The sequence below is a fragment of the Geotrypetes seraphini genome, chromosome 9 (assembly GCF_902459505.1).
Source record: "Geotrypetes seraphini chromosome 9, aGeoSer1.1, whole genome shotgun sequence".
NCBI classification, from domain to species: Eukaryota; Metazoa; Chordata; class Amphibia; order Gymnophiona; family Dermophiidae; genus Geotrypetes; species Geotrypetes seraphini.
The window spans coordinates 154,083,800-154,111,665 of record NC_047092.1 but is presented as its reverse complement, the minus strand read 5'-3'; the positions used below and the strand labels follow the sequence as shown (position 1 = coordinate 154,111,665).

Here is a 27,866-nt window from a genome sequence, read left to right as displayed (position 1 = left end):
CCGGGTATCACATAACCTAGGTATGCCACTGTGTACACAATATTCTAAATGAGGTTTCACCAGAATCTTAGACAGGGGCATCATCACCTCTTTTTCCTACTGGCCATTCCTCTTCCTATACACCCAAGCATCCTTCTAGATTTCATTGTTAACTTTTCTACCTATTTGCCCACCTTAAGGTCATCATATATGATCACATTCAATTCTCACTCCACTTATATGCATGAAAGTTCATTGCCTCCTAACCTGTACTGTTCCTTCAGGTTTTTGCAGCCCAAATTTATGACCCAGTTATAGAACTGACCATTGAAAGCATCTTTCAGCATAAACACGTCTTCAACGATTTTCTAAAATCCTTATAGGAAGACAAATACCCCCCGATTCTACATAGGACACCAAACTTTGGGCGTAGATCCCAGATCTGCGCACAAACTAGTGAATGAGCCATTAACGGTAAATAATTGGTGTTGGCACTAAATTAGGTTTACGTACCGATCTGCCCCTGTGCCCTATTCTACGAGTGCCAAAATTTTCTAGCATGCAAGTCAAAAGGGCATGACGGTGGGAGGGGCATGGGTAGGTTGTGGCGTTCCTAGAAACCAGGCGCAATGTTATACAATAGGGTCATTTACACACCCAACTGTCATTAGGTACATGCCACCATGTATACCAGATTTCAAAAGGAGTAATTACCATACCCAAAGTTAGGTGCCAGATCCATGCTAAGCTAGAACTTCAATGCTAAGTTAGTACTTCACGCAGAGTGGCCTTTGCAGTGTGCTAGTTTAGCATGGGTCTTTCCGGCGCCTAACTTTGGTCACCATTTATAGAATTCTCCTCATAACGTATGTCAAAAATAAATATTTTATTATTGATTTAAAATTAGAAAAATGTGTTCCCTCCTTAAAGTCAAAGAAAACAGTGAAGTGATCACAGAGTGCTACAATTCTTTATTCATCCAAGTAAAGACTCAACACATACATGTTTCGGCCCAAATGGCCTGCATCAGGAGTCTGAATACAAATTTGGAACCTAATAGCCAACTCTTTATGATCGTATCCTTGTGGCTGCGTGTTTCAATCAAAAATTATCTCCAAATTTTTAATCACGTCAAGAGATTACTCCAGCCTCTGCTTTGGGAACTTGCCTCTTTGATGCGCAAATCTACTACGACTAGTAACCATTTCTAGAGCACTACTAGTCATACGCAGCACTGTACATCAAAACATAGAAGAGACAGTCCCTGCTCAAAAGAGCTTACAAGACAGACAAACTGGACAAGAAGGTACATCAATACATAGTGCTCAGGTAGGGGATTTTTACATTTCTAAAGCATTGATAAGTGTATACAGTGCTGTACATCAATACATTTAAGAGATGGTCCCTGCTCGGTAGAGCTTGCAATCAATAATCAAATGACCCACAATGCCAAACAAACATGCAAAAAAGAGCCTACATAGTCTTCTGCTGATTTCGCCTTCTCTTATTCCCTTTTCCCTTCTATTGCCTGCCTCCTCCTGGTATGAGGATGATCTCAATCAGTAACTGTACTAAGGTGACATCTGCTGCCTTCGTATGATGGTAAACCAAGCAGTATGTATCACAGTGTACTCATTTCAAACATTCTGAGTTCTGTTTTCTCGAAATAAGCAAAATGAATATTAAAACAGATCAAAACCCGAGAACCGACTCCTAATTGCCACTTTTGTTATTCTCAGTTTGTCATGGACTGTCAAATTACAATTCGGGGAACTTTCTTTTCAGCTCTGAAGGCGTTCAATAACACAGCCAAAATGTTGCCAAAACACAGCCTTCTCACTTAGGGCTTCTTTCTTTTTGCTTTCTCTTCAGACAACATGCACAGAGATGCAAGACTGGCAGGATCATCATAGTAGCAAAAGCTGTCTGTCCAGTGATATAGAATCTGAACCCAGATCTCTCTAAATCCTGAAACTAATCCATGATGTTACAATTTTTTTATTTTTTTTTTTGCTTTCGCATGTGGGAAACATGTGGGTATCAGTGTGAACCTATTCTAGCTCAGTCTATTTAAAGCAAAAAAGTTAAAATGGCAAACAAAAGTGATCTAGATAACTTAAAATTAAAATATTTAATTGTATGTTCCTATTTATTTATTCTACTTAATATATTGTTCTTCTGTAATGAATAAACAGATGCTGGATTTTACTAAACGGCGCTAAAGGTAAGGTAAATGCTCTGACACTCATAGGAATTTTATTACATTACATTAGTGATTTCTATTCTGCCGTTACCTTGCGGTTCAAGGCGGATTACAAAAAGGATCTATCTGGCTATTTCCAGAGGAATTATAGAATAGTTAGAGAGTAGTCAACTTGGTTCATAGAGATGAGGTGGTTCTTGTGGCGTTAGGCTGTTTTAGAGAGTGGGGAGGCGTTAGGTTGGTTTCGATTGTTGGGTATCAGGGATTTTTTTAAATAGTATGGTTTTTATTTATTTTCTAAATGTTCTGTAGTCGAACATTTACGTTGCCGTCCCATGATAAAATCCTCTCGCACATAGAATGGTTTACAATGGCTTCAGCTCAATATAATCAATAAAATAATAACATTAACTCTATTTGACCTATAACAAAGCCCCTAGATTAACCCCCCCCCCCCTTCCTTTACAAAGCCATGCTAGCGTTTTTAATGCCAACCGCAGCAGTAATAGCTCAGATGCTCATAGGTGTTAAAAACCCTAGTGTGGCTTTGTAAAGAAGGGGTAAATCAACATCATCCATTCTATTCTAGTATTCAGCTTAAAGATCCAATTTTGCTCTTTATAATTCAGGAAGCATTATAGGTCAAATAGAGTCGGCTGAGGTTGGAGTATTGCTTTCAATTCTGGTCTTCTTATCTCAAGAAAGATATAGCGGCACTAGAAAAGGTTCAAAGAAGAGCGACCATGATGATCAAGGGGATGGAACTCCTCTCGTATGAGGAAAGACTAAAAAAGTTAGGGCTCATCAGCTTGGCATAGAGAACGCTGAGGGGAGATATGATTGAAGTCTACAAAATTCTGAGTGGAGTAGAACGGGTACAAGTGAATCCATTTTTCACTCTGTCAAAAATTACAAAGACTAGGGAACACTCGATGAAATTACAGGGAAATACTTTAAAACCAATAGGAAGAAATATTCCACATTTGGCATATTTCTTTCTTGTGTTACACTTGTTTCTCTCATTGACTCTTTAATAAAAATGATATTGAAAAAAAACTTTAAAAAAGGAGGAAATATTTTTTCACTGAGGGAATAGTTAAGCTCTGGAACACATTGCCAGAGGTTGTAGTAAAAGCGGATAGCGTACCTGATTTTAAGAAAGGTTTGGACAAATTCCTGGAGGAAAAGTCCATAGTCTGTTATTAAGACATGGGGAAAGCCTTTGCTTGCCTTGGATTGGTAGCATGCAATGTTGCTACTCTTTGGGTTTTGGCCAGGTACTATTGACCTGGATTGGCCACCCTGAGAGTAGGCTATTGGGTTTGATGGACCATTGGTCTGACCCAGTAAGGCTATTCTTATGTTCTTATGTTCCAAACCCCCTGATATCATAAATCTCACTCTTTACCATACCCTTTACCATTTACAAACTTTGAGCCCCAGAGATCATCCTTCCCACAACCCCTCAACCCTCTAGGATCTATCCAGAAATCACATTGATGGTTAAGTGGGCCCAGGTAGAAACAATCCCCCACAACTCCCATCTAGGTCTGTACTGGGATTCAAAATGGCACTGATGATGTTTATCAAAGTCTCGCAGCACTATTTTGCTAGGAGGCATCTTTCCATATGAAAATATTTGCCTTATAGTGGTAGTAATGTGACACTACCGCCAGGGGTCATCAGTATCATTTTGGATCTCAGTGCAGACCCAAGCATTAACGGAGGGGTATAGCGCCCACTGGACCCTCTGGACTGCCAATGGTGACCCTCAGGTAGGAAAGGTGAGGGGATTTGCAGCATTTTGATTATTATCTCCTTAGTAAAGAGAATTAAATATTAGAAGATTCTAAAAATAACCTTAGATACAAAGTTGACTCCATAAAACCTTGTACTGGTTAGAGCTATCTGTTAAATACCATATTAACTTGTAAGAGAGGCATTGCTTCTTTCATAACACTTAACAAATCTATGTGCCTTAAGGCATAATCATTTTCATGCAGTTATGAAATTAAACTGAATTCGTAGAAAAAACATAATCTTACACTGATTTGCAATTCTGATGCCATCGAATTCCTGTCTATGCAATTAGAGGCAATCATCTCAAAGAAGATCCTTCTCAGGACAACTCTGAAAAATAGCTTCTTTCCTTTCGTTAGCTTCTGTGACAAAATGAAAGAACAGTAGTTATACGTCCAAGCCTATAAAGATCACTTGTGGGACTGTAGTTTGTGAATTTCTGTGAGACCTTATATTTACAACAATTTGCATCCAAAATGGATTGCATACAGAAAAATAAAAAAGAGCTTATAAATGCAAGGGGCTACAAATCAATTGGTTAATTTACTGATAAAACTTATGTACCACTTTTCTGATCAAAGATTGTTTAAGGTATTTGTTAGTAAAATTCATTTTGAAAACTTAAACGGAAAATATTTACAGGATGCTTCAAATTACAAGAAACAGGCTAAATGAGTAGTTCTCCATCTAAGCCTCAGGACATACCCAGTGAGGTTTTCAGGCTATCCATAATGAATATGTAGAGATAAATTTGCATATAATAGGGTCAGTGAATATAAGTCTCATGCATATTTATTGTGAATAGCTTATGAACTATACAGGATGAATGTGTCCCAAGGAACAGGTGGGAGAACCACTAGTGTAAAGAATCTTGATGCTAGATAGTTCATGAAACTCAAGGGGACTATCAGGTTTAATTAGAGTAGGTTTAACAAAAGTCTATTAGGGGCATTTTCAAAACAGTAAGATGTCTAAAAAACAGCATAAATTGGCACGTTTTTCTCACCAGAATGTCTAAGTGCTGATTTTTGAAACCATCTTCTACTTCCTGGACGTTTTGGGAGGTGTCCTTGCCACTGTACATCCAAAACTAAAGGGGGGGGAAGGGTATTGGAGGTGTGTTCTGGGCTGGCTTTGGGCATGCTTAGACTTGGACAACTAACAGTAATAATCAAACCTGCTCTACTGGCATTTCTATGTATAATGCTGGCCCCTCCCATATCCAATGGTCTGGATTTGGACGTTTTGAACTTGGATGGTCTTGTGGTCAAAAATAGCAAACAAAATTGGACGCCCTAAGGTTAGACGTCCTGGTAGCCAAGTCATCTAAGTAGGCAATGGGATGTTTTGCGGTGTTGCCAATTTCGAAAATGGTCGTTTCTCCGCCTCCAACTATGGACATTGTGCCGGAAACGTCTAAAGTTGGACATAGATGTCCTATCAGAAATGCCCCAACACCTGTATAACAAAAGTGTAGATCCATTTGCTGAGCAGATGTTTTGAAGAAATCGCTGGACCAAATGGATGCTTAAATCCATGACCCGGGGAGAGACCTCTTTCTTCATCCCTTTCAAACATACTTAGAGCAATAATAAAGGGGTCCTTTTACTAAGACGTGCTAGCTGTTTTAGCGTGCGCTAAATATTAGTGCTTGCTAAACGCTAACGCGTCCATTATAGTCCATTATAGCGTGCACTAATATTTAGATTCAAACAGTTTTATTGATGCAAACATCATCAAATACAACAAATACATCAAAGCACATCAATAATGCATCAACTATAATAATATAATATAGCGTGCACTAATATTTAGCGTGCACTAAAACGACTAGCGCGCCTTAGTAAAAGGACCCCAAAGTGTTCTAGGAACCAAATTATTGCTAGTATTTCATTTTCTTAATACTCTTATAAGAACAAAGGTTATTATACTATGGCAGACAAACATAACATCACACTCATAGACTTTATGGCATTTATGCACCCTATCAGCTATGAATATTAACAGCATAGTGTTTCCGTCTCATTTCTTGACATTGCTCAATGATTCTGCTCACTCAGCAGTTGTGGCTCTTGCTTGGAGATCACATGAGTGGGATCTCCATGGTGACATAGACAAGAAATATGAGCTGGAAAGTCAAGGTTACTTTCCCTTCTCTTTCCTTCTCTCTGTCCCTGTCACTCTATAAAGCAGGTAATTATTAGAATTGCATTGTGATTTGTGGGCATAATCTGGAAGTAAAGCCTGTTTTAAACTCCTCTCCATTGCATGCAGTCTGAATAGTTACCACCCACAGAAGCAAATAATACGTCCCTGCATTTCACTCTTGTAAGAAACCAGCTTGCAAGAAGAAGGCATCAAAAGTATTTACATTTTCCATGTGGTGGGTTTTTTTTTTTTTTTTTGTCATTTAGAGAATCTTGCATTGTGTTCAGCAGTGGAAAAGTCTGCAGTATTATCAGGCCCTTGTTTACCTGAAGGTCAGTGGAAACATCCAAACCAGCGTGTTTATTCTGTCTTAATTCATGTGGGATCTGAGTTGTACAATTTAAAGTGAGGATGTCAAAAGAAGATTTCTTGTTATTATCTAAGTGCTCTATTCCTAATGTTTCAGACTGATCTTGCAGGAGAAATGTTTTCATTTTTAACTCCATCTCCCTCTGTTGTCCGCAGTCACATTTTCCACCATTTGAGGAACTTAAAGGAGAAGCATTTCCTACCTGTCGTTCTTGTAAGCTAACACCAAGTGGACTGCTTCTGAAGATATTCCCCCCCCCCCTTTTTGTGTGCTGTGCTTTTCTTCTTTGCTGTAACAAGAAAACACCTTTCCTTTTAATCTGTATTCCTTTGAAGACGTGACGAAAGCTGTCCCATGGCCTCTCAAGGTGAGTGTTTTTCTTGCTTGCTAGTGCTGATCTGGTATTTATTTATTTGATTTGATTTCTATTCTGTCCCCCCGGAGGCTCAGAACGGATTATAATTGACATTCACAAAAAATTACAGGATATGGGCATTCCTAGAAGAGACATGAGAGAAAAGGAGAGAGAGGAGGGGATGGGGAGCACGAGAAGGCAGGAAGTCGGAGGCAGGAAGGGGAGGGAGAGAGGAGGAGAGCAGAGGGTTGGATGATCGTTAGCACTGTTCAGGTGACGAGATGGGTCTTCAGCATTTTCCAGAAGGTCATCAGCGAGACTTGCGATCTGGGCGGGCAACTGATTCTAGAGATGGGGGTTACAGAAAATTGGAAGTAGGCTATACAGATATAAGTGGCAACCGCCAAAAATTAAACATTAGACAATTGAACTAACACATGCTGCCATAGTGACATGGAGGATGTTTTATGTCTTTAACTTTCAATCTTTTGGTTTAAATGCTAAGGCAGAGGTTCCCAGCCCAGCATCAGGGCATATCCAGCCAGTTGGGTTTTCAGGATATCCACAATGAACATGTTTTTATTTATTTTATTAGGTATGTATATACCACTTATGAAGGTTATCTAAGTGGCTTACAATCAGGTACTCAAGCGTTTTCCCTATCTGGCCCAGTGGTCTCACAATCTATTTAACGTACTGGGGGCAATGGAGGATTGAGTGACTTGCCTAGGGTCACAAGGAGCAGTGCAGGGTTTGAACCCACAACCTCAGGGTGCTGAGACTGTAGCTCTAACCACTAAGCCACATTGCTTCTTTAAGTATTTATATACCACTTATTGCCTAAGTGGTTTACATTCAGGTACTCAAACATTTTTCCCTGACTGTCCTGGTGGGCTCACAATCTATCTAATCTACCTGGATTAATGGGGGCGGGGGGAATTAAGTGACTTGCCCAGGGTCACAAGGAGCATTGTAGGGTTTGAACCTACAACCTCGGGGTGCTGAAGCTGTAGCTCTAACCACTGCACCACACACTCCCCAAAGTATGCAAATCTATCTTATGTAAATTCATTCTGAACATCCCGAAAACCTGATTGGCTGGGTGTGTGCTGAGGACTGAGCTGAGAACCACTGTGCTAAGCTATAAGCCTAACTGAGCACGATTTCCTTATAATTCATGCAGAAATGAGTTCTACTGCTTAAAACAGTACAGCTGGATAATATAGACTGATTCATTTCTTGGAAATCATCCAGATGTCTCGTTCCTTCACATTCGTGTCAATAACTTAATTAATTGGATTTTTATGTTGGGCATCAAAGCGCTAGCATGAGAGCAATCAGTTGTCCAGTATTGCCAAAATGAAGTTGGAGCATACACGTTAAAGATTTAAACATGATGGAAAGCAGGGAAGAGCTTAAGAGTTTTCTGTAAGGACTTGAAAAAGTTGGGGGCTCTTTTTATCAAGCCGCGCTAGCGGGGTTAACACGCGCGACGTTTCATCACGCGCTAACCCCCGCGCTGGCCAAAAACTAATGCCTGCTCAAGAGGAGGCGGTAGCGGCTAACGTGGCCGGCGGTTTAACGTGCGCTATTATGCGCGTTAAACCGCTAGCGCGGCTTGATAAATAAAAGGAGCCCTTGATGCAGGTCAGGGTCCCAGAAGTTGCCAGTTACTTTGTATGAGCAAAATTAACTTAAAAGCCAGGAGATGTAGAGACCCTGGGAAGGATCTACACGTATTCACTTAGCAAGCAATTACAAAACCTGTAGAGGGAAGGAGGGGTGGGGGAGGAGCAACTCTGAACTTGGGAGTTGAAGGGAATTGAGGAGTCCTGGCACGGAGACCCTTTCAAGTTTCAAATTTATTGTATTTGATATACCGGTACCGCCTAAATACCTCAGCGGTTTACATAAAATGAAAAAAATTTGTACAAATGCTTCAAAGGTAATAAAATAAATAATAAAAATAGCAGGAGACAATCTGAAAGGACACACTATAGGGCATGAGTAGGCAATTCCGGTCCTCGAGAGCCGGAGCCAGGTCAGGTTTTCAGGATATCCACAATCAATATGCATGAGATAAATTTGCATCTCAAGGAGGCAGTGCATGCAAATCCATCTCATACATATTCATGGTGGAGATCCTGAAAACCTGACCTGGCTCCGGCTCTTGAGGACCGGAATTGCCTTCCCCTGCTATAGGGTAATGATGGATACAAAAGGAAAAAACGGTAAGAGGATAGATACATCATTTAAATTTAGGGTGGGGAGGAACAAACCAAGAGGGTGGGAAAGGAACTTGAAGGAGTAGAGGGTGCAGCAAAGGTCCTAGTGCAGGGGTAGAGGGAACTCCGGTTCTCGAGAGCCGTATTCCAGTCGGGTTTTCAGGATTTTCCCAATGAATATGCATTGAAAGCAGTGCATGCAAATAGATCTCATGCATATTCATTGGGGAAATCCTGAAAACTCGACTGGAATACGGCTCTCGAGGACCGGCGTTCCCTACCCCTGGCCTAGTGGGAAAGGAGCAATGGGTGTTCTTGTCTCAAATTGATAGGAAGGGAGTTCCACAGTGAAGGTGTAACAACGGAGAAAATGGTATTACGAGTAATGTCGAACACAATTTGGCCCATGCAGGGAATTGCAAGAAGAGACTGCTTGGTTGAGCGGAGTGTCCATGAGGTGGTATAGGGAGTCAAAAATCTGTCAATAAATGCATGCGAGTGAACGGATTGACTTTATAAAGTTGGTCTATTTGTTTACATTTCTATGTATTTGGTGATCAGCACTCCATGCCGTCTCTTGATTCAGAAACCTAATTTCAAACACAACCTCATCCTACATTCTGGCCCCCTCATATCCTACCCAACATCACCGATGTCTTGTGCAGTTCTAAACATGTAAGGACTTGTCTATTCATCAACCCCCAATTGTGTCCAAATGAAATTGAAAACAAATGCAGATAGGAGGAAATACTATTAACATTTATGAGCACTTCATTCAATTAAAGTGTAATCTTTAAAAAAAAAAAATGCTGAAAAGATCAGGGATCCTTCTTCCTTGTTATTCAAAAATTGGTCAATTGTGCTTCATCACAGCTCATCTCATAAAATGAATTAACAGGGAGGACGAGATGCTGTCTAATGTGAGGTGAAATGTTACGTGGTAAATAAAATATTTACAGCTGGCTTATGCATATTTAAAGCGAGGAAGGAAATTCTAAAGGCTCTGCGCTTGTAGATTTAAAGCTTGAAAGAAAACTGTAGCACTGACCACGGACTAAAAGGAATACTGTAAATTACTTTTTCTAATTGCACAAAAATGTTTCTAACTTTAAAGGTATTGTTGAATAGACGATATATCAGAAAGTTATTTACATTGGTATACTATCCTCCTTAGACTTCTGGAGAGTAAATTTATAACAGGACCCCTAACCTGCGTGGCATAAAAAAACATAAGTGAAGTTATAAAATTACCCCCTCCCTCTCTCCGCTGAAACTCCTGCACAAAGTTACAAAGGCCCTGTGGCACGTATTGATTCCCCCATTTTATTTTATGCACTCATGTACACACTTTATAAAACATGCACTCATGTACACACTTTATAAAACACTTTATAATTCAAAGTAATTTAGGCCCCCTTGGCAAATGCTCCAATGCCCATTCAATCCCTATGTACGTCAAAGCATTTACCACGTCAGCCTGCGCTATCAGGCTTGGTAAAAGAGGGGGTTAACCAGCCAGAAATGGCTCCTGGTCATTTAAATTGCTTTTTCTGGGATAACAGGTCATATTCAGAGGCACTTAACCAGATGGTACCAGTGAGAATGCCCGATTGGTGGCATTCTGTGGGTGTCATTAGCACTTGCTAGTTAAGTGCTGTCAGTCCTGTCTTTATATGGTTCACCATACCCGGTTAAGTGCTGAATACCACACTTAACCGGCTATGTTTCCACCAGCTCTGTAAATTCAGTGTCAGTGCCAGATATAGCTCAGCATTAAATTTCCAGGGATAATGCTTGTGGCAGTCATTAAAATGCTGATCACTGCCAGCAGAATATCGGCAGAATATTAGAATGTATAAGTGTAAACTTTGCCCAAATCCTATCCCTGAGAATCCTTCCACTCAAAGCAGAGATGCTTTTAATTTAATATATGGTTTTTTTAGCCCCTTAAATCCCACAAAGTTCAAAATGAATAATAACAAAATGCAATGATAGAATAAAATTAAAATCAATATACAAAAGTGCAATATTATGGTAAGAATTAAAAATAATGCAGAAAGTACTTCATAAACCAATGTGTGTCTCACAAAATGCCATAATGCTTTCTGATGCAGGCTCAGAGGCATGGCACCGGCAGACCATGGTGGCAGCAGAAGAGAAGGAAGAAGGTAGGTTTCAGGGAAAATGCTGGACTAGTAGGAGGTGTTAATGGATCTGGGGGTGGGAAGAGACAGAGATAAAGATAGGAGTTGATACTAGATGGGTAGGTGAGAGGGAAAGGAAGAGAAAAGTGGCAGTGCTGGACTTAGGGGAGAGATGCTGGGTGGCTGGGAGGGAAGAAAGGAGGGAACAGAGTAGGGTCAATGCTGGAAAAGGTGGGGAAAGGGAGCTGCTGCATCAGAGGGGAGGGGGTGATGCTGGATGGATGGGAGAGAGGTCAGAGGCAATGCCAAGCTGGAGAGGCATGAGGTGGGGCATAGGGATCACTACTGGTTACTGGCATGACACCCCAATTTCAGCCATCAGATCATGTTTATGGTACACCAGTGGCCAATCTGATGGTTTTCTGCTCTGGATAGTTTTGCCCATCCCTGCCTTCCTATCATCTGATCTGATCCCTCTACCTACCTTTAATCAACAAGAGAAGAAGCCCTTAATGAGATTTCATCTTCTGCTGCCACAGAACCAGAAATAGATGACATCTCACTAAGCATTTCTGCTGCAGATGGGAGGGGAAGAACGTTGTGCAGTGGGTAGAGAATTTGGACTGGGTGATAGGGAGGTTAAGCAATGGGGAGAAGGACCCTATTAGATAATAGAAAGACTGAGGGCTGGAGAGAGGGAACAGGCTGGGGTAATAGGGAGGATCAGCTATGTGATCGCCTGACTCATGATCCAGAAGGAGCTCCTGAGCAAGGTGATAAGAGAGAAGAGTTTCTAGGGGGAGGGTGTGAGAACGGAAAAAGTCTCTAGAAGGAATAAAATGTGAATACCATCAGACTATGTCCTAAACTGGACTTCTCTATTCCAATATCTACTTTCTATGAAAATGGGGCTCAAAGTATGTTTCCTGTAATATTAGGAAGCATTGGTAGGCCCACATAAGGCTGCTACCTATTTGATGTACAAGAATCATATTTATACATGAGTTATCTTACAGTATGTTCAAGCCATTAACAATAAGGAAAAGCAAACAACCTGGGCCATAGCAGAAAGGATGCTTGTTGATGGAGCAAAGCTGATGTACTAAACCGAACTAAACCATTGAATGCAATTAAACCCCCTCACTGTATTATGCTAATACTGTCCACAACAGGTTACCTAGGCAACACAAAACTGTCTATACCTAAAAGCCTGTTTTGTAATTTAAACTCAAGGGTTTTCTTTTACCCTCCCTTGTTGATGTTCAAGGTCAAACATATAGAAACCAACAGGATTATCTTCCTGGTGCCCTACAACCTCCATGTCAAAATAAGTCTACTGAATCTTCAGCACCATGGGAACCACAGTTACCTCCACTCCCTCCAGCAATGTACAGGTCTCTTCCTGGTCTGGAAATCTTGAACAAGGTCTGTTCACCTCTACAATTTATATTATCAGTTTTTAGTTTTACAAGGTTCCTCAGTAAAAAGCCCTTTTACTAAAGCTTAGCATGCGCGCTAACAGATTTAGTGCATGCTAAATGCTAAGAAGCTCATTTTATACTTACGAGCTTCTTAGTATTTAGTGTGTGATAAGCTTTAGCATAAAGATCTCTAAAGTCCAGATGTACTAAGCATAATGCCCATGGGCAAATAGAAGCCTGCATGGTAAGCCTATTAAGAATGCATTTGGAAAACCAAGTTCTCCACTAATGGCTTAAGGCTCATTTTAATAAGCTACTGTAAACTCTGGCATGTGTTCACCATGGCTTAAAAGGGATTACTACAGGATGCTTCGAGGCATCCTACGGTAGAAACCCAATGGACATGCACAAACCATATAATAACAGTTCTTCATTGGTTTTCTCTGATGAGGCATGTCTGGGGCAGAGTGGGCATGAATATGAATAAGCGCAGACACATAAGCAATTAGCACAGGATTAGCACCTGAGCCCTTATCGCCTACAAAATAGGTGGTGGTAAGGGCTCGCATGCTAATTTTTGGTAATGGCTACACTCTAATGGCAACATTAGCACATGGCTGTTAATTCATAAAATAGAAAATCTGCCCTTTTCCAACTGCAATAAGAACAGCCTTAGCATGTGGGAAAAAATCCATGCAAGGGTGCGCAAAAGCCACTTTGCACCGTAAAGAAGGAAAAGGCCATTGAGCGCTTGTGGAGAAGAGTGAACGGGGTTGTGTCCAGATTTATGGGTGCTATGGGTGGATTGATGCTAGCTCATGAGTTGTTGACAGTCGATTGTCTTAGGCTGTATTGACAAGATGGTATTCAGATATTGGGCTTGATATATTTTTAGTACAGTCCAGGATTTGCTACAGTCTGTTGTAGGCGATTGAGTGGTTGTAGCAGGTGTGTAGGGGAGCGGTGATAAGCAGAGCTATCACTGCTTTGGTGGGAATAGGAGGGTCTAAAGTCAGATGGCCAATTAGTTTGAAGATAGGGAATTGAAATCTAATGATGTATGTATTAAAAGCATAAAGGCTCGGGTGCAATACAAGCCGAGGCAAGGTCTTGGTGTTTCCACAAGACGTGCTTTAATTTAAGTATTATGATGTGCTGTAGGGTGATTTGGTTGGGAAGTATGGAGGCTAGAATGCCACCAACTAGTCTTCGAATTAAAGGCTTAAGGGTAGGATTAAGGCCGTCTGGCAAGAGAAGTTATGATATATAGGTATAAAAGAATCTGCAGCCAATTCACTCCCAGAAAAGACTGTGTTGTCATTATTTTGGTTGTTGTTTTTATAAGGATTGCATGGGTGCTTTGCAGATGCCAAGGTTAATCAAACCCTATCCCTGTACAAAATACTAGCTTAGCACAGAACATTCCAGTGACCAACTTTGGAAACCATTTACTAAGACACACCCATAAATTAGTGCACCTAAGGTAGGCACCTACCAGCACCTAAGTAAAACCACACCCATAATCCACCATGAATCTGCCCCTAACCATGCCTACTTGTTGATAGGTGCCTCAGTGTAGACGCATACATAAGAACATAAGCAATGCCTCCGCTGGGTCAGACCTGTGGTCCATCGCGCCAAGCAGCCCGCTCACGCGGCGACCCAACAGGTCCAGGACCTGTGCAGTAATCCTCTATCTATACCCTTCTCCAGCAGGAAAATGTCCAATCCTTTCTTAAACCCCAGTACTGTACTCTGCCCAATTAAGTCCTCTGGAAGCGCATTCCAGGTGTCCACCACACGTTGGATAAAGAAGAACTTCCTGGCATTTGTTTTGAATCTGTCCCCTTTCAACTTTTCCAAATGCCCTCTTGTTCTTATATTTTTTGAAAGTATGAAGAATCTGTCCCTCTCTACTCTCTCTATGCCCTTCATGATCTTGTAAGTCTCTATCATATCCCCTCTAAGTCTCCTCTTTTCCAGGGAAAAGAGACCCAGTTTCTTCAATCTCTCAGCATATGAAAGGTTTTCCATCCCTTTTATCAGACGTGTCGCTCTCCTCTGAACCCTCTTGAGTAACGCCATATCCTTCTTAAGGTACGACGACCAATATTGGACGCATTACTCCAAATGCGGACGCACCATTGCCCGATACAATAGAAGTAGTAGATGCTTACCCCCCCCCCCCATACACACACTTTTATGAAGCTGCATTGGGGTTTTTTTCACTGGTTGCTGCAGTATTAGCTCTGATGCTCATAGGAATGCCTATGAGTGTCGAACCTAATACTACCACGAATGGCAATAAAAAAGCCTAAAGGAGCTTTGTAAAAATGGGGGAGGGGGGTTACTGCGTTAAGTGTCTACCGGCTAATTAATTTTTAATTTTTTTTAATTGGTTTTTAATTGCGCTTTCAATTATCAGAGCTGATTAAGCCAATTAAAAATATTTAGGCACTGTTTATAGAAGTATAGATTCTGGGCTTTTATGCATGTAGAGCATGTTTTCAAGGCAAAAAGGTACATGAAATTGCGAGGTCAGATATGCTTTTACATGGATGTGTATCAAGAATATTACAAGTACTTATTTATACACCAAGCACGGGAGTTCCTGGGTGGAGTTGAGACTGAGTTATAGTGTTCATGCATATTTTCAGAAGTGCCTGCGTACCTTTTTGGAGCAGGCATAAATTTGTGTAAGAGTCATTGTAGCAGTCAATTTTGTTATGACACATACAATAGGAGATTACGAGGGGGTGTTGAAAAGTTCTCAGCCCAACCAATCAACTTCCTAAATTCTGAGCGTTATTTTGCCACTGTAGCTGAAAAGCGTGTTAACTTATTTGATTAAGTGCCAATCTGCATAAACAAAATTCTCTGTTTTGACATTGTTTCAGATCATTGATTGAACCATATCCACGTCATTCTCTTCTTAGTCAGGCTGAGAACTTTTCAGCACCCCCTCATAGTGTGAAGACTTTCAGTCTCCGGTAACCGGAGCTCATATTGTGATGTCATAATGTCTCATTCCACCAATAAGAGCTAACCACATCAGTGATGTCACAATGGCTTGATTGTCCTGTACTTGGCTCACTTTTATTACATAGCTGAAAAGTTCTCAGATCAACCAATCAACATCCTAAATTCTGAGCATTATTTTGCCTCTGTAGCTGAAAAGAGTGTTGTCTTATTTTATTAAGTGCCTGCCAATACTATGTTTTGACATTGTGTCAGATCATTGAATGAACCATATCCATGTCATTCTCTTCTTGATTGGGCTAAGAACTTTTCAGCACCCCCTCATATGTTGCCTTTCTAAAATAGGCACCTTTGTGGACTTTTTCCACATAGATTACATGTTATAAAATTAGCCTGTTGATACCGACCCTTTGTTTTCTCAGTTGGACCAGATCATTATTCACCAGCAGGTGGAGCTTCTAGGAGGTATGTATGGAGTAGACTTTAATACCAGCTGTTGTGTTTTCACTAGCATGAGTCAGGCTGAGGTGACTTTTTGAAATGAAAGGCGCCAGGATGGGAGGTGATAGTGCAGAGGTGTGATGCCTGCACAGTGCTGACCAAGTCCTCCCTCCAAGATCTTGTTTCTTCAATCTTCACCCACCTTCCAAGGCACTAGTCTCATATTATCAGTGCTTTTTTTTTCTCTTCCAGTCTTCCTCACATCTTCACTTCTTGCCTCTTCCCTTCAAGCTCATCTACATCACAATTTCTCCACATTCTGGATCACATTGTTGGCACAGCTGTTGTACCTTTCCCTGTTCTCGTCGTCCTTCAGGTGGGGGAGAGGGGAATTCTTGAGATTGCAAGAGCTAACTGGTTCCTGGATCTACAGTATTTTCTCTTCTTTCTATCATTATTCAGCTATGATGTCAGATGCTTTCTTTCTCCCACATGTAACGGCAGAATTCTGGTTTCGGGTGTTTCCATTAGTCTAGTTTTCTCTTTGGGTTATGAAGTTCTTAAAATGATTGGAAGACCTTTTTCAGGGCTTTTAAAAATGGTCCCAGGGTGATCTGGGAAAGCACAGACGGATGAACAAACAGACAAACATGGTTTAATAGGAAAGAGTCAACATGGATTCAGCCAAGAAGTCTTACCTCATCAGTTTGTTGCATTTCTTTTTTAAGTCATGAGTAAACGTGTGATTAAAGGTGAGTTGGTTGCGGTAGTGTGTCTTGATTTTCAGAAAGTTTTTGCCAAAGTCCCTTATGAAAGACTCCTGAGGAAATGCAAAAAAAAAAAAAGCATGGGATAGGAGGCAAAGGAAACTGATTAAAATAAAGAGAACAGATAGTAGAATTAAATGGACAATTCTCTCAGTGGAGGAGAGTGAATAGTGAAGCACCACAGGTTTCTGTACCCAGTGCTTTTCAACCAAATTATAAAGGAGCTGGAAATGGGAGCGATAAGTGAAGGGATCAGATTTACAAGTGACATAAAATGACTCAAAGTTATTAGCTTTCATGAGAATTTGCAGGAGGACTTTATAAGACCAGAAGTCTGGGCATCCAAATGGCAGTTGAAAATTAATCTAGATGATTGCAAAGTGATACACATTGGGATGAGTAGTGAGGAGTCACAACAAAGGAAAAACATTTAGATGTCATCATGGAGAATACAGTACATCAAAACCTTCTGCTCAGTGTGCAGTGACAGACCCCCCCTCCCCCCCCGGAAAAAATAAAAAGCAAGCAGAATGTTGGAAAGGGGATATTGAATACAAAAAAGACTATCGCAATACCTCTGTATTTTCCATGATGAGATCATACCTTGAGTATTATATACAACTAGTGTTTTAGCCCATTACATTAACGGGTGCTAGTAAAGCCTCCTTCCCTCACATGTTCCCTTCCATAGTTTGTCCCCCCCCCCACCCTCCGAAGCCAGCTTGCCTGCCTTCCATCCCCCTGTGCAGTAGAACTCTCCCCCCCCCCGCCAGCAGCACCTCTTCCCTGCTCCCCCTATCCAGCAATACCTCTTCCTTGCTTCCCTGGTCCCTCTTCCCTGCTCCCCCGGTCCAGCAACACCTCTTACCTGCTACCCCTCATTGTCTTCCATAGTTTGACCCACCCCCACCCTCCGAAGCCAGCTTGCCTGCCTGCCATCCCCCTGTGCAGTAGAACTCTCTCTCTCCCCCCCCCCGCCAGTATCACCTCTTCCCTGCTCCCCCTATCCAGCAGTACCTGTTACCTATTCCCCTGGTCCCTCTTCCCTGCTCCCCCAGTCCAGCAGCACCTCTTCTCTGCCGCCCCTCACTGCCTTCCATAGTTTGTCCCTCCCACACCCTCCAAAGCCAACCTGCCTGCTAGCCATCTCCCTGTGCAGTAGAACCCTCTCCCCCCTCCCCCGCCACTATCTCCGCCATGCAGCCGACCCCATTGACCCTCCCACCGCGAGACAGAGTGCCAGATCGGCTACTGCTGGGACGGATCCAGTCTTATCAGTACATTAAACTGATAAGAACAGATACTACACTTGATCTTAGCCAAAAGGCCGAAAAGCGATCTCTTATCATTACATAATTTGCATTAATATAGTCAATGCTGGGGTCACTTCCTATATATTGAAACCTCACCCTGTAATGATTGTCTGAAAGGAGAAGGGAGAGGTAATTGAGAAAGGTGCGAATGGAGGGGCTGTGAAGAGGAGGAAGAGACACGGTGTGTACTCACAGGGCAGGACATTGGTGTATCTGTTCTTGGTCCTGTTCATTGGCTGCTCCGCTGCTGTCCTTGATTGGGTTGTGCTCACCCCCTCCCACCGTGAGACAACCGTTAAACCTCCGGCTCCAGCAGCGGCCACATCACATTAAAGACGCTGCTTCACGGCCTTCCCATGCTCTGATTTCTTCTGCCACGCCGGCAGAGGAAATCAGAGCATGGGAAAGCCGCGAAGCAGCATCTTTAGTGTGATGCGGCCGCTGCTGGAGCCGGAGGTTTGTGCGTCTCACGGTGGGAGGGTCAATGGGGTTCCGTGTGCGCCGGGAAAGGGTGCACTGGGGGGTGAGGTGGCGAACGACGGCAGCCAAGTTACAGTGAGGGAGGGAGGGAGGGAGTAGAAGCGCGCATGTGCATTCTTGCCTGCGGGGCCCTACAGCTCACGGAAAACGGAAGCACGCAAGTAAGAGTGCGCATGCGCGCTTAGGCTTTTATTATATTAGATTCTCATCCCAAAAAAGATTTAGCAAAATTAGAAAAGGTACAGAGAAGAGTGATTAAGGAAAATGATTAAGGAAATGGAGCAAATCTGATGAGGAAAGGCTAAAGAGATTATGGGGCTCATAATCGAAAGAGTAAAAGGTCCAATAACCGGCCTAAGTCAGCACTTGGATGAACATTTCTCAAAAACGTCCAAATGCCGATAATAAAACCGGTTTTTGGACGTATTTCTAAACGACCTAGGCCTTCATAGTGCCGCTGAACGACCAAAGCTAAACGGGGCATTTTGGGAGGCATGTCAAGGGTGGGAGTTGGGCGGGACGTGGGCAGGCTTAGACTTAGTTGTACAGCATGCAAACACATAAAACAGACCCCCACACACTACCCCAGTGATCACCGCTCTCCCCCACTCCCATAAAAATTTTAATCACAACTTTAAAATTTAGCCTCCAGACCATCATCACCTGGCCACCTGGCATAGGAAAGCCTAGTTGTGCTGCACAGAGGCATCTTAAACCATCTTGGGGTTGGGTTAGGGACCCATGGAGAGGACGACCCATGCCCATAAGCCCCTGTAATCACTGCATTGATATTGAAATATGTGCACTCCCCTATACACCCCCAAAATCCTTTTGTACTGGCATATAAGTGGCTCCTGCAACCATAAGGGCTATTGGGGTGGTAGATAAGTGGGTCTAGGGGATTCTGAGCTAACTGCCTGCGGGGCCCTACAGCTCACGGAAAACAGAAGCACGCTCACGGAAAACGGCTCACTGTAACCTATAAGGGAGCTGTAAGGAGGAGAAGTCATGGCACCCTTTTAGTGAAGTTCACAGCAGTGCCCCGTAAGGTACCCCACTGTTTAGGTGGCATATCTGGGTGTGCAGTCCATCACTTTGCAGACCCCTCCCATGTCCAGCAGGGCTTGTTCTAGGTGTTTTGGACTTGGACGGAAAGTTGGACAAAAATGTGGTATAAAGATGGACGATTTAGTGGCTTGGACGATCAGATCGGCAGGACGTATAAATAGACGATTTTCGAAACAAAAAAAAAGTTGGACGTATCTTTCGAAAATGTGTCTTAAGCTCTTTTTAACTTTGGACGACTTGCAAGATGGACGTAAACGGACTTAGACGTCCCTTTCGATTATGCCCCTCTATGACTCCAGCTTGGAGAAGAGGTAAACACAAATCAATATTTGACTTTTAAATAAGTACAAAGATGGAATGAAGTTACATTGAAGTGCGAGAGATCTTCAAAAGTATCCGCATTTTAATTTTTTTAAACACTATTTATTAAATATCTCAAAAGCAAATGGCATCACCTTTCCACATAGTCACCCTGCTTTACGATACATTTTTCCCAGCATCCTACTAACAAGCCCTCTTACCATTTCTCCCGCCTCAACCATTTCCCGCCAAAATATGACAGTGCAGAAACTTTTTGAAGAACTCTTGTACTTTCAAAACAAAGAGAATAAAAATCTTTTTTTTTTTTTTCCACTCAACTCTATAGTTAACTTGAGAACTCGTTGCCAGATGATGCAGTAAAAGCAGCTAACGCAGTTGGGTTTTTAAAACAGGTTAGACAAATCCCTTGAGATAAAGTCCATGAACCATTATTAAGACCAACCTGGGGAGAGCCACTGTTTTATCCCTGAGTTTAGGTAACAAGGAAGCTTGCTACATTTTTGGATTCTGCAAGAGACTTGTTCTCTAGGCTACTGGTATAGATGGACTGATGATCTGATCCGGTGTGGCAATTCTTATGCCTTATGTCAGCTACCATGAGTAGTAGCTTGCTCTGTCTGGTGAGCAACTTAAAAGATTCTGCTTCAGTGACCTGATTTGGCACCGTACACAGTCAGCATTTCAGTGAGGTGAGACAGAACCACTGAAGCTGAAGGCTGGTACATGCCTCTTACACTGACAGAATTAGCTGACATATAGAACTAGGAGGGCGAATCAGAAATTAAAGGCAATTGCTAAATTACGCAATAACTGGAATAGAGTTAGGGAAATGCAACATATGTACTCGGACATTGCCTCGGATATGTACTCGGATAGTGCACTCAAGCACAGGGCACGCTTGGCCTTTAGTCATGTGGCAGCCACGAAGTCAAAAACATGGCCACTCCATTGCAAGATTGCACCATCAAAGAACTTGCAGTAGTGTGCTTTCTTTGAGCGGAGGGAATGAAACCTGTGGAAATTCACCATTGGATATTGACTCAGAATGGTCATGGCACCATGAATCAACGAAAGGTTTATGAGTGGGTAAAAAGAGGTACAGTGGGAAGAACAGATATAACTGACGAAGTTTGTTTGCTCATCAACATTGCGCACACAAGAGCACGTTGACAAGGTGGGTGCCTTGATTAGAGAAGACCAACGGATAACGGTGTTTCAATTGGATCCAAATTTAGATATCTACTGTGGATCTGCATTTGCCATAATGCATGATGACTTGGGATACAGGAAAGTCTGTGCACGATGGGGTTCCCAAACATCTTACTGATCTGCACAAGCAACAGCGTGTGGAGGTCGCAGCCCAGTTCCTGAGACAATATGAAGAAGTTCTGAGTATTCTGGAGAGAATTGTCACTGGCAGCAAGACATGGCCGTATCACTGCGACCCAGAGAGCAAAGGACAAGGCATGGTGAAGTAAAGAGAGCAGTGCTCACCTGGCTTCAAGAGCAGCCAAATACCTTCTCTGCAAGAATTCAGAATATAGTTGAACATATGTGTTATCTTGCTTGGGGACTATGTGGAAAAGTGATATGTTCAATTGCTTATAGTTACTTCTATTAAAGCCTTTTTTTTAAAAAAAATTATTTATCCTTGTACTTTCTGTGGCAAATGGAACAACGGCTAATGCTCTGCTTCTTGTTAGGATGCACTTGGTTATCACTTAGGCCCCTTTTGTCAAGAGGATTTTAATGCAAGCCATTGCGGTAAATGCTCCGATACTCATAGAATTCCTATGAGCGTCAATACACTTACATCACTGGCCTGCACTGAACCTCTAGCGCAGCTTAATAAAAGGGGTGTTGGGGGGTTAATATCTATCTCTAAACTAAAATAAATAGATACCACCAGCATTAAAGTGTCCTTTTTAAGAATAAAAAAAATCTTATAAAAGTTAGTATATATTTTTTTCTTGTCAGTTACATTTTTCAGCACATGAATATGCATCGCTTATACCCTCTCGTGTGTGATGATTTATGCTTTCTTTTGATGATATTTCAGTTAATCAGTTGTTCAGGCAATATTGTGAAAATAAACCCACATAATTCGTAGTAAAATCAGAAACGTTTTTTTCTCCTATTTCCTTATTGAAATAGAGTAGTCTAGAGGTACCAGCTGTATCAGTCAGATAAAAGGATGTCCTCTGACTGAACCAGCAGCAAAAGTGTTATGAGTAGTTTATTTTAATTTATTGTAACTAATTTTATTATGTTATTCTATGTTTACATTTTATTTTAAAATAGTCATTTTTTATACTTCGATTTTAAATTGTGTTGTAATTTTTTTAATTAGTGTTTGCAACATTGTACATGTAGCATTATGAATGTCCTATTGTATTGTGCCTTGGGAAAGGTACAACAAATAAGCTAATAAATATTTGTCTGGTATCACCTGAGAATTTGAGATTTGCTGTAATTGGCGATTTTTGGTGAACTAGACTGGTTTTGTTGTTATTCTACATTTTTTGTGGCATATTTCCTAACACTTTATTACCATGGGCCCCTGACGAAGGTTTGTCCGAAACACGGACCGTGTTGGGTCCCTTGTTTGGTAAAAGGTGTTTTATTTCAATAGATTTTTATTGTCTATAAATTTTGCCTGCATCTTGTACGCATATCTGCAGTTTGTTTTGTTTGTTCCTGGTTGGTGTTTTTTCTGCAGATAAGGTTGGACCCCTCTTTTTGTTTTTGTTGCTTTATACTGCCTAAAAGGGCCATTTTTGAAAAGGTCCTCTAAGTCTGACTTTGGCGTTTCCCACTAAACGTCCAAAGTCAGAAGCACAGAAATGTCCATTTTTGAAAGCCAAATTGCTAGTTGGACATCTAAGACAATAGGATATCCATCCCTTAGGACACCTAACTTTATACCCCATTTTCAACCACAAAAAGTTGAACACGTCCAAATCCAGACCATATGGATATGGGAGTGGCCATCATTGTGATAGACTAGCCACACAGACATGCCAACAAAGCAATAGGACACCTTAGAGGGCACTGCTGAGAACTTCACATAAAGGGTACCAGAAGTACAACTCACCTTATAATTTAGGGTGAGCCTTCCAGACACCCCCCTCTTAACACTCCAATAGGCCTTATGGCTGCAAGTGGCACCTATATAGCAGTAGAGAATAGTTTTGGTGGCCTTACACTTTCCATCATAAAAGAAATATTGTGGATAAATTGTTCTTTTTGAGGAATTTGAAATGTATATTGACTGGATAAATTCTGTTTTTTGTATGTTTTTTACTTATTTTAAGAATGTTAATATTTGTAAGCTGCCTAGTAATGGGCGGTTGAGAAATTTGTTAAATAAACACACTTCTCCCTCATCATTCGCGGGGGATACGGGCAGAGCCGGACAGCGAATGGCGAAAAACCGCGATTATCCGGCTCTGACCCACCCCCACCTCCCTGCCGCCTTCCCGGCCTTACCTGGTAGTCTAGAGGGCTTTTGGGGCAGGAGCAATCTTCCTACGCTCCTGCCTCGTGCAGATCGCCATGAGGAAATGGCTGTAGGGAGTTCCCGACGTAGTCTCGAGAGACTAAGGGAACTCACAGCAGCCATTTCCTCATGGCGATCTGCATGGGGGCAGGAGCGTAGGAAGATCGCTCCTGCCCCGAAAGCCCTCTAGACCACCAGGTAAGGCCGGGAAGGCGGCAGGGAGGAAAAAAATATGAGTTATTTTAAAATTAAGACTACTTTTTTAATTTTCCCCCTCCCCAGAAAAAATTGCGATTATATGAAACCGCAATTGGAGAAACCGCGAATGGGGAGGGGGAAGTGTAAATAAATAGTGGTTAGTGTGGCTTATGGGCCTGGGTCCTCCTCTCTATGATTTACTAGCCTACTCACCAGGTTACTTAGTGCACCTGTGTGATGCTGTAGTAGGCTCTCCCTGTTCTAGAGACAGGTATGTAGCCTTTCATTCAGATTTTTGGAGGGTAGGAGCGGTCAGTGACCCTTGGGGGAGTGTGTGGGGGGGTCATACCTTTAGGTATTCAATGGTCATCTGGTCTGTTTGGGTACCTTTGTGGCACTAGGTGCTTCTAACACAGGTCTACCTCAGAGCATCTAAGTTCTGTCCAGGGTGTCTAGGGTGAGAAAGGTTTGATTATTGCTGCAAGATGTCCATGGGCTTCTTTTATGAAGGCCTTAACGTATGGAATAGCGCGCGCACTAAATTGCCATGCGCGCTAGCCGCTACCGCCTCCTTTTGAGCGGGTGGTAGATTTTCTGCTAGCGCACGCTAATCCAGTGCGTGCGCTAAAAACGTTAGCGCACCTCCGTAAAAGGGGCCCCCAAGTGTAGCCCACCCAAAACAAGCCTCCCAACACAGCCCCTGGAACTCTGGATGAACAGTGGACAAAACACCTTGCCAGCCGTCCAGAAAAATGGCTTTGAAAATTGGCATTTGGACGTCCCGGCGATTAGGACATCCAAATGCCAACTTATAAAGGTATTTGGATTTTTAAATTATTTGATTATGGGTCCCTAAGGCTCCTCCAACAATAGGGATAAACCAACATGGCTTATTCCATGGTCTTAATAAAATACAGAGCAATGTATACAGGCAAGCATCATTTAACTTGAGTCTCAATTTTATTAAAAGCAATGATAGATAAAAGTGGAAAACTGCTGCCCAACTGTTTCACTCTTGGTTTCGTTTTCTGGTGGAAAACCCAATTCCTGAACCAAAGGACAAGCACAACAGTCTGGTGTTTAAATAAAAGGAGGCATAGCCCCTGACGAAACCAAGGGCTTCTTTTATCAAGCCGCGCTAGCAGGGTTAATGCACGTGACTTTTCATCACACGCTAACCCCTGCGCTGGCCAAAAACTACCATGCAGCTTGATAAAAGGAGCCCCAAGAGTGAAACGGTTGGGCAGCCGTCGGGCATAAAGATAAGTGTCTTCCTTCTTATAGTACTTCAAGCACTTCAAGCCTGTTAAAAATAAATGAAAAAATTAATTTGCACACATCACTTTACCAAGACCGATGATGAATACACCACCCTAGCAAGGGCATGAAAAAATCAAAAAGTAGTGCCTTGGATGTTTGAGGTCTTGTAATTAAATTCACTTGATATGAGTTTGTTCTCCATGACTTTTGAGTATACTTATTGAACATCTCTGACTTTTTTCCTCTTTTAGTTGAGATGAAAGTAGAAACCATAAATGTACTTAAAATGTCCCACACCTAACATGTTTCAGCACCTCGGTTCCTGCGTCAGGGGCAATTTTTCCAATTGCAGAATGTAATTCCACCTAAGATGACCACCTGTAGTACTTCAGTGGTTGAATGTCAGAAGTTCTCAAGCCCCAGACGCAACTCAAAGAGGCCCCTAGATGATAGAAAAGTTCCACTTACTGTTAAAACTGTACAACTCCAGAGACTTGCCATTTCTATTGTCAGGCCTCTATACTTTGTTTATTTTTTTCAATTCTTTGCCTTTAATGCTTGTGTCTCCTGCTACTGATAATTTTTATTAAAATCAATTATTCCTTGCCTACCATAGCACTTCTAAACAAGTGTAATGTTGAGATCCCTACCCAGGTTAAGGCTTCCCTTTCAAAATTATTCATTTTCTTGAAGTCATCACTTTTAAAATCTAGGACCCTTGCGTCAGTCTTTACAGAGGAATAGAGATCTACCTATACCAGAAATGGCTATCAAGGATGACTGTGTGAAGGAACTGAAATAAATCTTGGTGAACCTGAAGAAATACTGAGCCATATCGAAAAATTAAAGACCAGTAAATTATCTGGACTTGATGGCATACATCAAACTTATTCTATGTACCTGCCTCTGTGCTCAACCTCAGCCACATCAATTGGAGGAAGCATCTACATATATCTTTGGGTGATGACCTGTAGATTACAACAACAAAAATAATAATTATCTTAAATCTTTTTAAGAATAATAACACATTTATTCATTTGTACTGCCATCACCAGCAGTTCTAGGCGGTTTACATAAAAGTGAAAAGTACAACTGTATAAAAAATACATAGTTACTTCCTCAGGAAAGGGTTTACATTAAAATAGCTGTGAACAATCATTGAATACACAATTGTATAAAAAATACATAGTATAATTTCAAAAGACCTTCTAGTTTAGGTAATAAATTTATCAAAAATGTTAGTCTTCACTAATTTTTGAAAAGAACAATAAGATGAGGCTTGATGGATACATTCACCTAACCAGGTTTGCAATTTGCCTGCTTGAAATGCAAGTGTCCTGTCCAGGAATGTTTTGTAACGACAGGATTTTATCTTGGAAATTTTGGGTATCCCTCATAGACCTGTCTCATGTCTGAGAAATACAAGCTTCCATCTGTGAATTCTTTCCCCAAGCACACATTCAGTGTCACTTCTGTGTTGTCATAATGGCAGCTCAAATCCAGGTCTTCCTGCATGGAGTACTTCACTGCAAAACAATTTAGCAACACCCTGCTCATTTGGCATCCCAAGCTACTCATCCACTTTTTAAAAAAAAAAATATATACCTTTTCTAGGGTTACCATATGGCTGCTTTCAATGGAAATAAAACCCAGATGTCTCTATCTATCCTCCTTACTTCCATTTCTTTCAATGGACGTAAGATGGCTGCCTCAAGCCGTCCTCCTTTTTCTGAACCATATGGCAACCCTAACCTTTTCTGTTCATTCTGAAAAGATTATATACTGTTGTATTAATTTTCCAAGGCTGATTATCTCTGAATTATATATCAGTTACTACAACCCACTTTGACGTCATCTTCCACCACTACAGCTTCAAGGTTAGTGAGTTTCTTGGATAGAGTGAGTATTTCTACATACAACTTTCTGTCATCTAATTCTCTCTTTTGTTTGATATCTGTTCCTTCATAAGAGCTGTACCAAGCACTCCACTATTTTAATCACCATTCCCCAATGAAGTTAGTTTAATGACCTCCTCACTAGGTTTGCAAGTCTGTGAACAATGCTACTTATACCATTTCTTGAAGGGTGTATGCCATCTTTTCTCCACAGCCCTTCTTTGCTGATAATCATACCATGATGCAATAAAATCGACTTTTATGCTAAAACTTGTATTTAAAAAATATGCAAAAAGTACTAACACATAAAAATCTGATTGCTTGTACTAGCAGTACTTTTAACCTTGTTAATGTTCATACAAATGCTTACACAGTCTAGGATGTTGGCCTCAATTTTCTAATCATTGCTACAGAATCTACCTAGCAGCCGCTAAGGGAAACTGGAGTACCATGTATGTGCAGGTGACAAAAAAAAAAAAAATCTGTTAAACAAAGTGAGAAACACTTACTTATCGTTTTCTTTTGCCAGTCATACTTGGAACTGAAACCAGCAACAAATATGAGATAAAGAACAAGTTAGGACAAAGAGTTTATTTTGCCATAGAAGAAAATATTTTTCTAGACCGTAACTTCTGTGGGCCAATCCGATCCTTCACCATGAGGATCACAGATAACAAAGGACAGGAGGTGATCAATGTCATTCGACCACTGAGGTGTAACAGCTGCTTGTTCCCCTGTTACCTCCAAGAGGTGAGTGGCAGACGCTGCTATCTCTATTTCTTCCATTATACTAACAAATCAATTTTCAATAAGCCACTAAAAGACGTCTTAACTTAGGCGCCTAATTTAAGTAAAAAACGCCATTTAAAAGACTTTTTTAAAATGATTTTCAAGGTGCCTACGGGCGCCTAAAACAATGGCACCAGAACTGTGCCTACGTAAGCGCTTTACGGCACCGAATGCCACCCTAGGTGTGGCTAATGTTGGAAGCGGCGTTAGA

The 27,866-nt window shown here is 41.5% G+C and overlaps 1 protein-coding gene and 1 pseudogene across 1 annotated transcript in view; one reads left to right on the top strand and one right to left on the bottom strand.

The window, feature by feature from the left end:
* The window catches only part of LOC117367155 (phospholipid scramblase family member 5-like), a 60,498-nt gene that overhangs the window by 8,121 nt on the left and 24,511 nt on the right, over positions 1-27,866 (top strand). The window contains exons 2-6 of the mRNA XM_033959479.1: positions 6,656-6,867; positions 11,195-11,248; positions 12,492-12,649; positions 16,047-16,089; positions 27,396-27,616. Of these exons, the coding sequence (XP_033815370.1) occupies positions 6,855-6,867; positions 11,195-11,248; positions 12,492-12,649; positions 16,047-16,089; positions 27,396-27,616 (489 nt within the window). The 5' untranslated portion in view covers positions 6,656-6,854. The remainder of the gene's footprint in view (positions 1-6,655; positions 6,868-11,194; positions 11,249-12,491; positions 12,650-16,046; positions 16,090-27,395; positions 27,617-27,866) is intronic.
* LOC117367329 lies at positions 18,064-18,171 on the bottom strand (annotated as a pseudogene).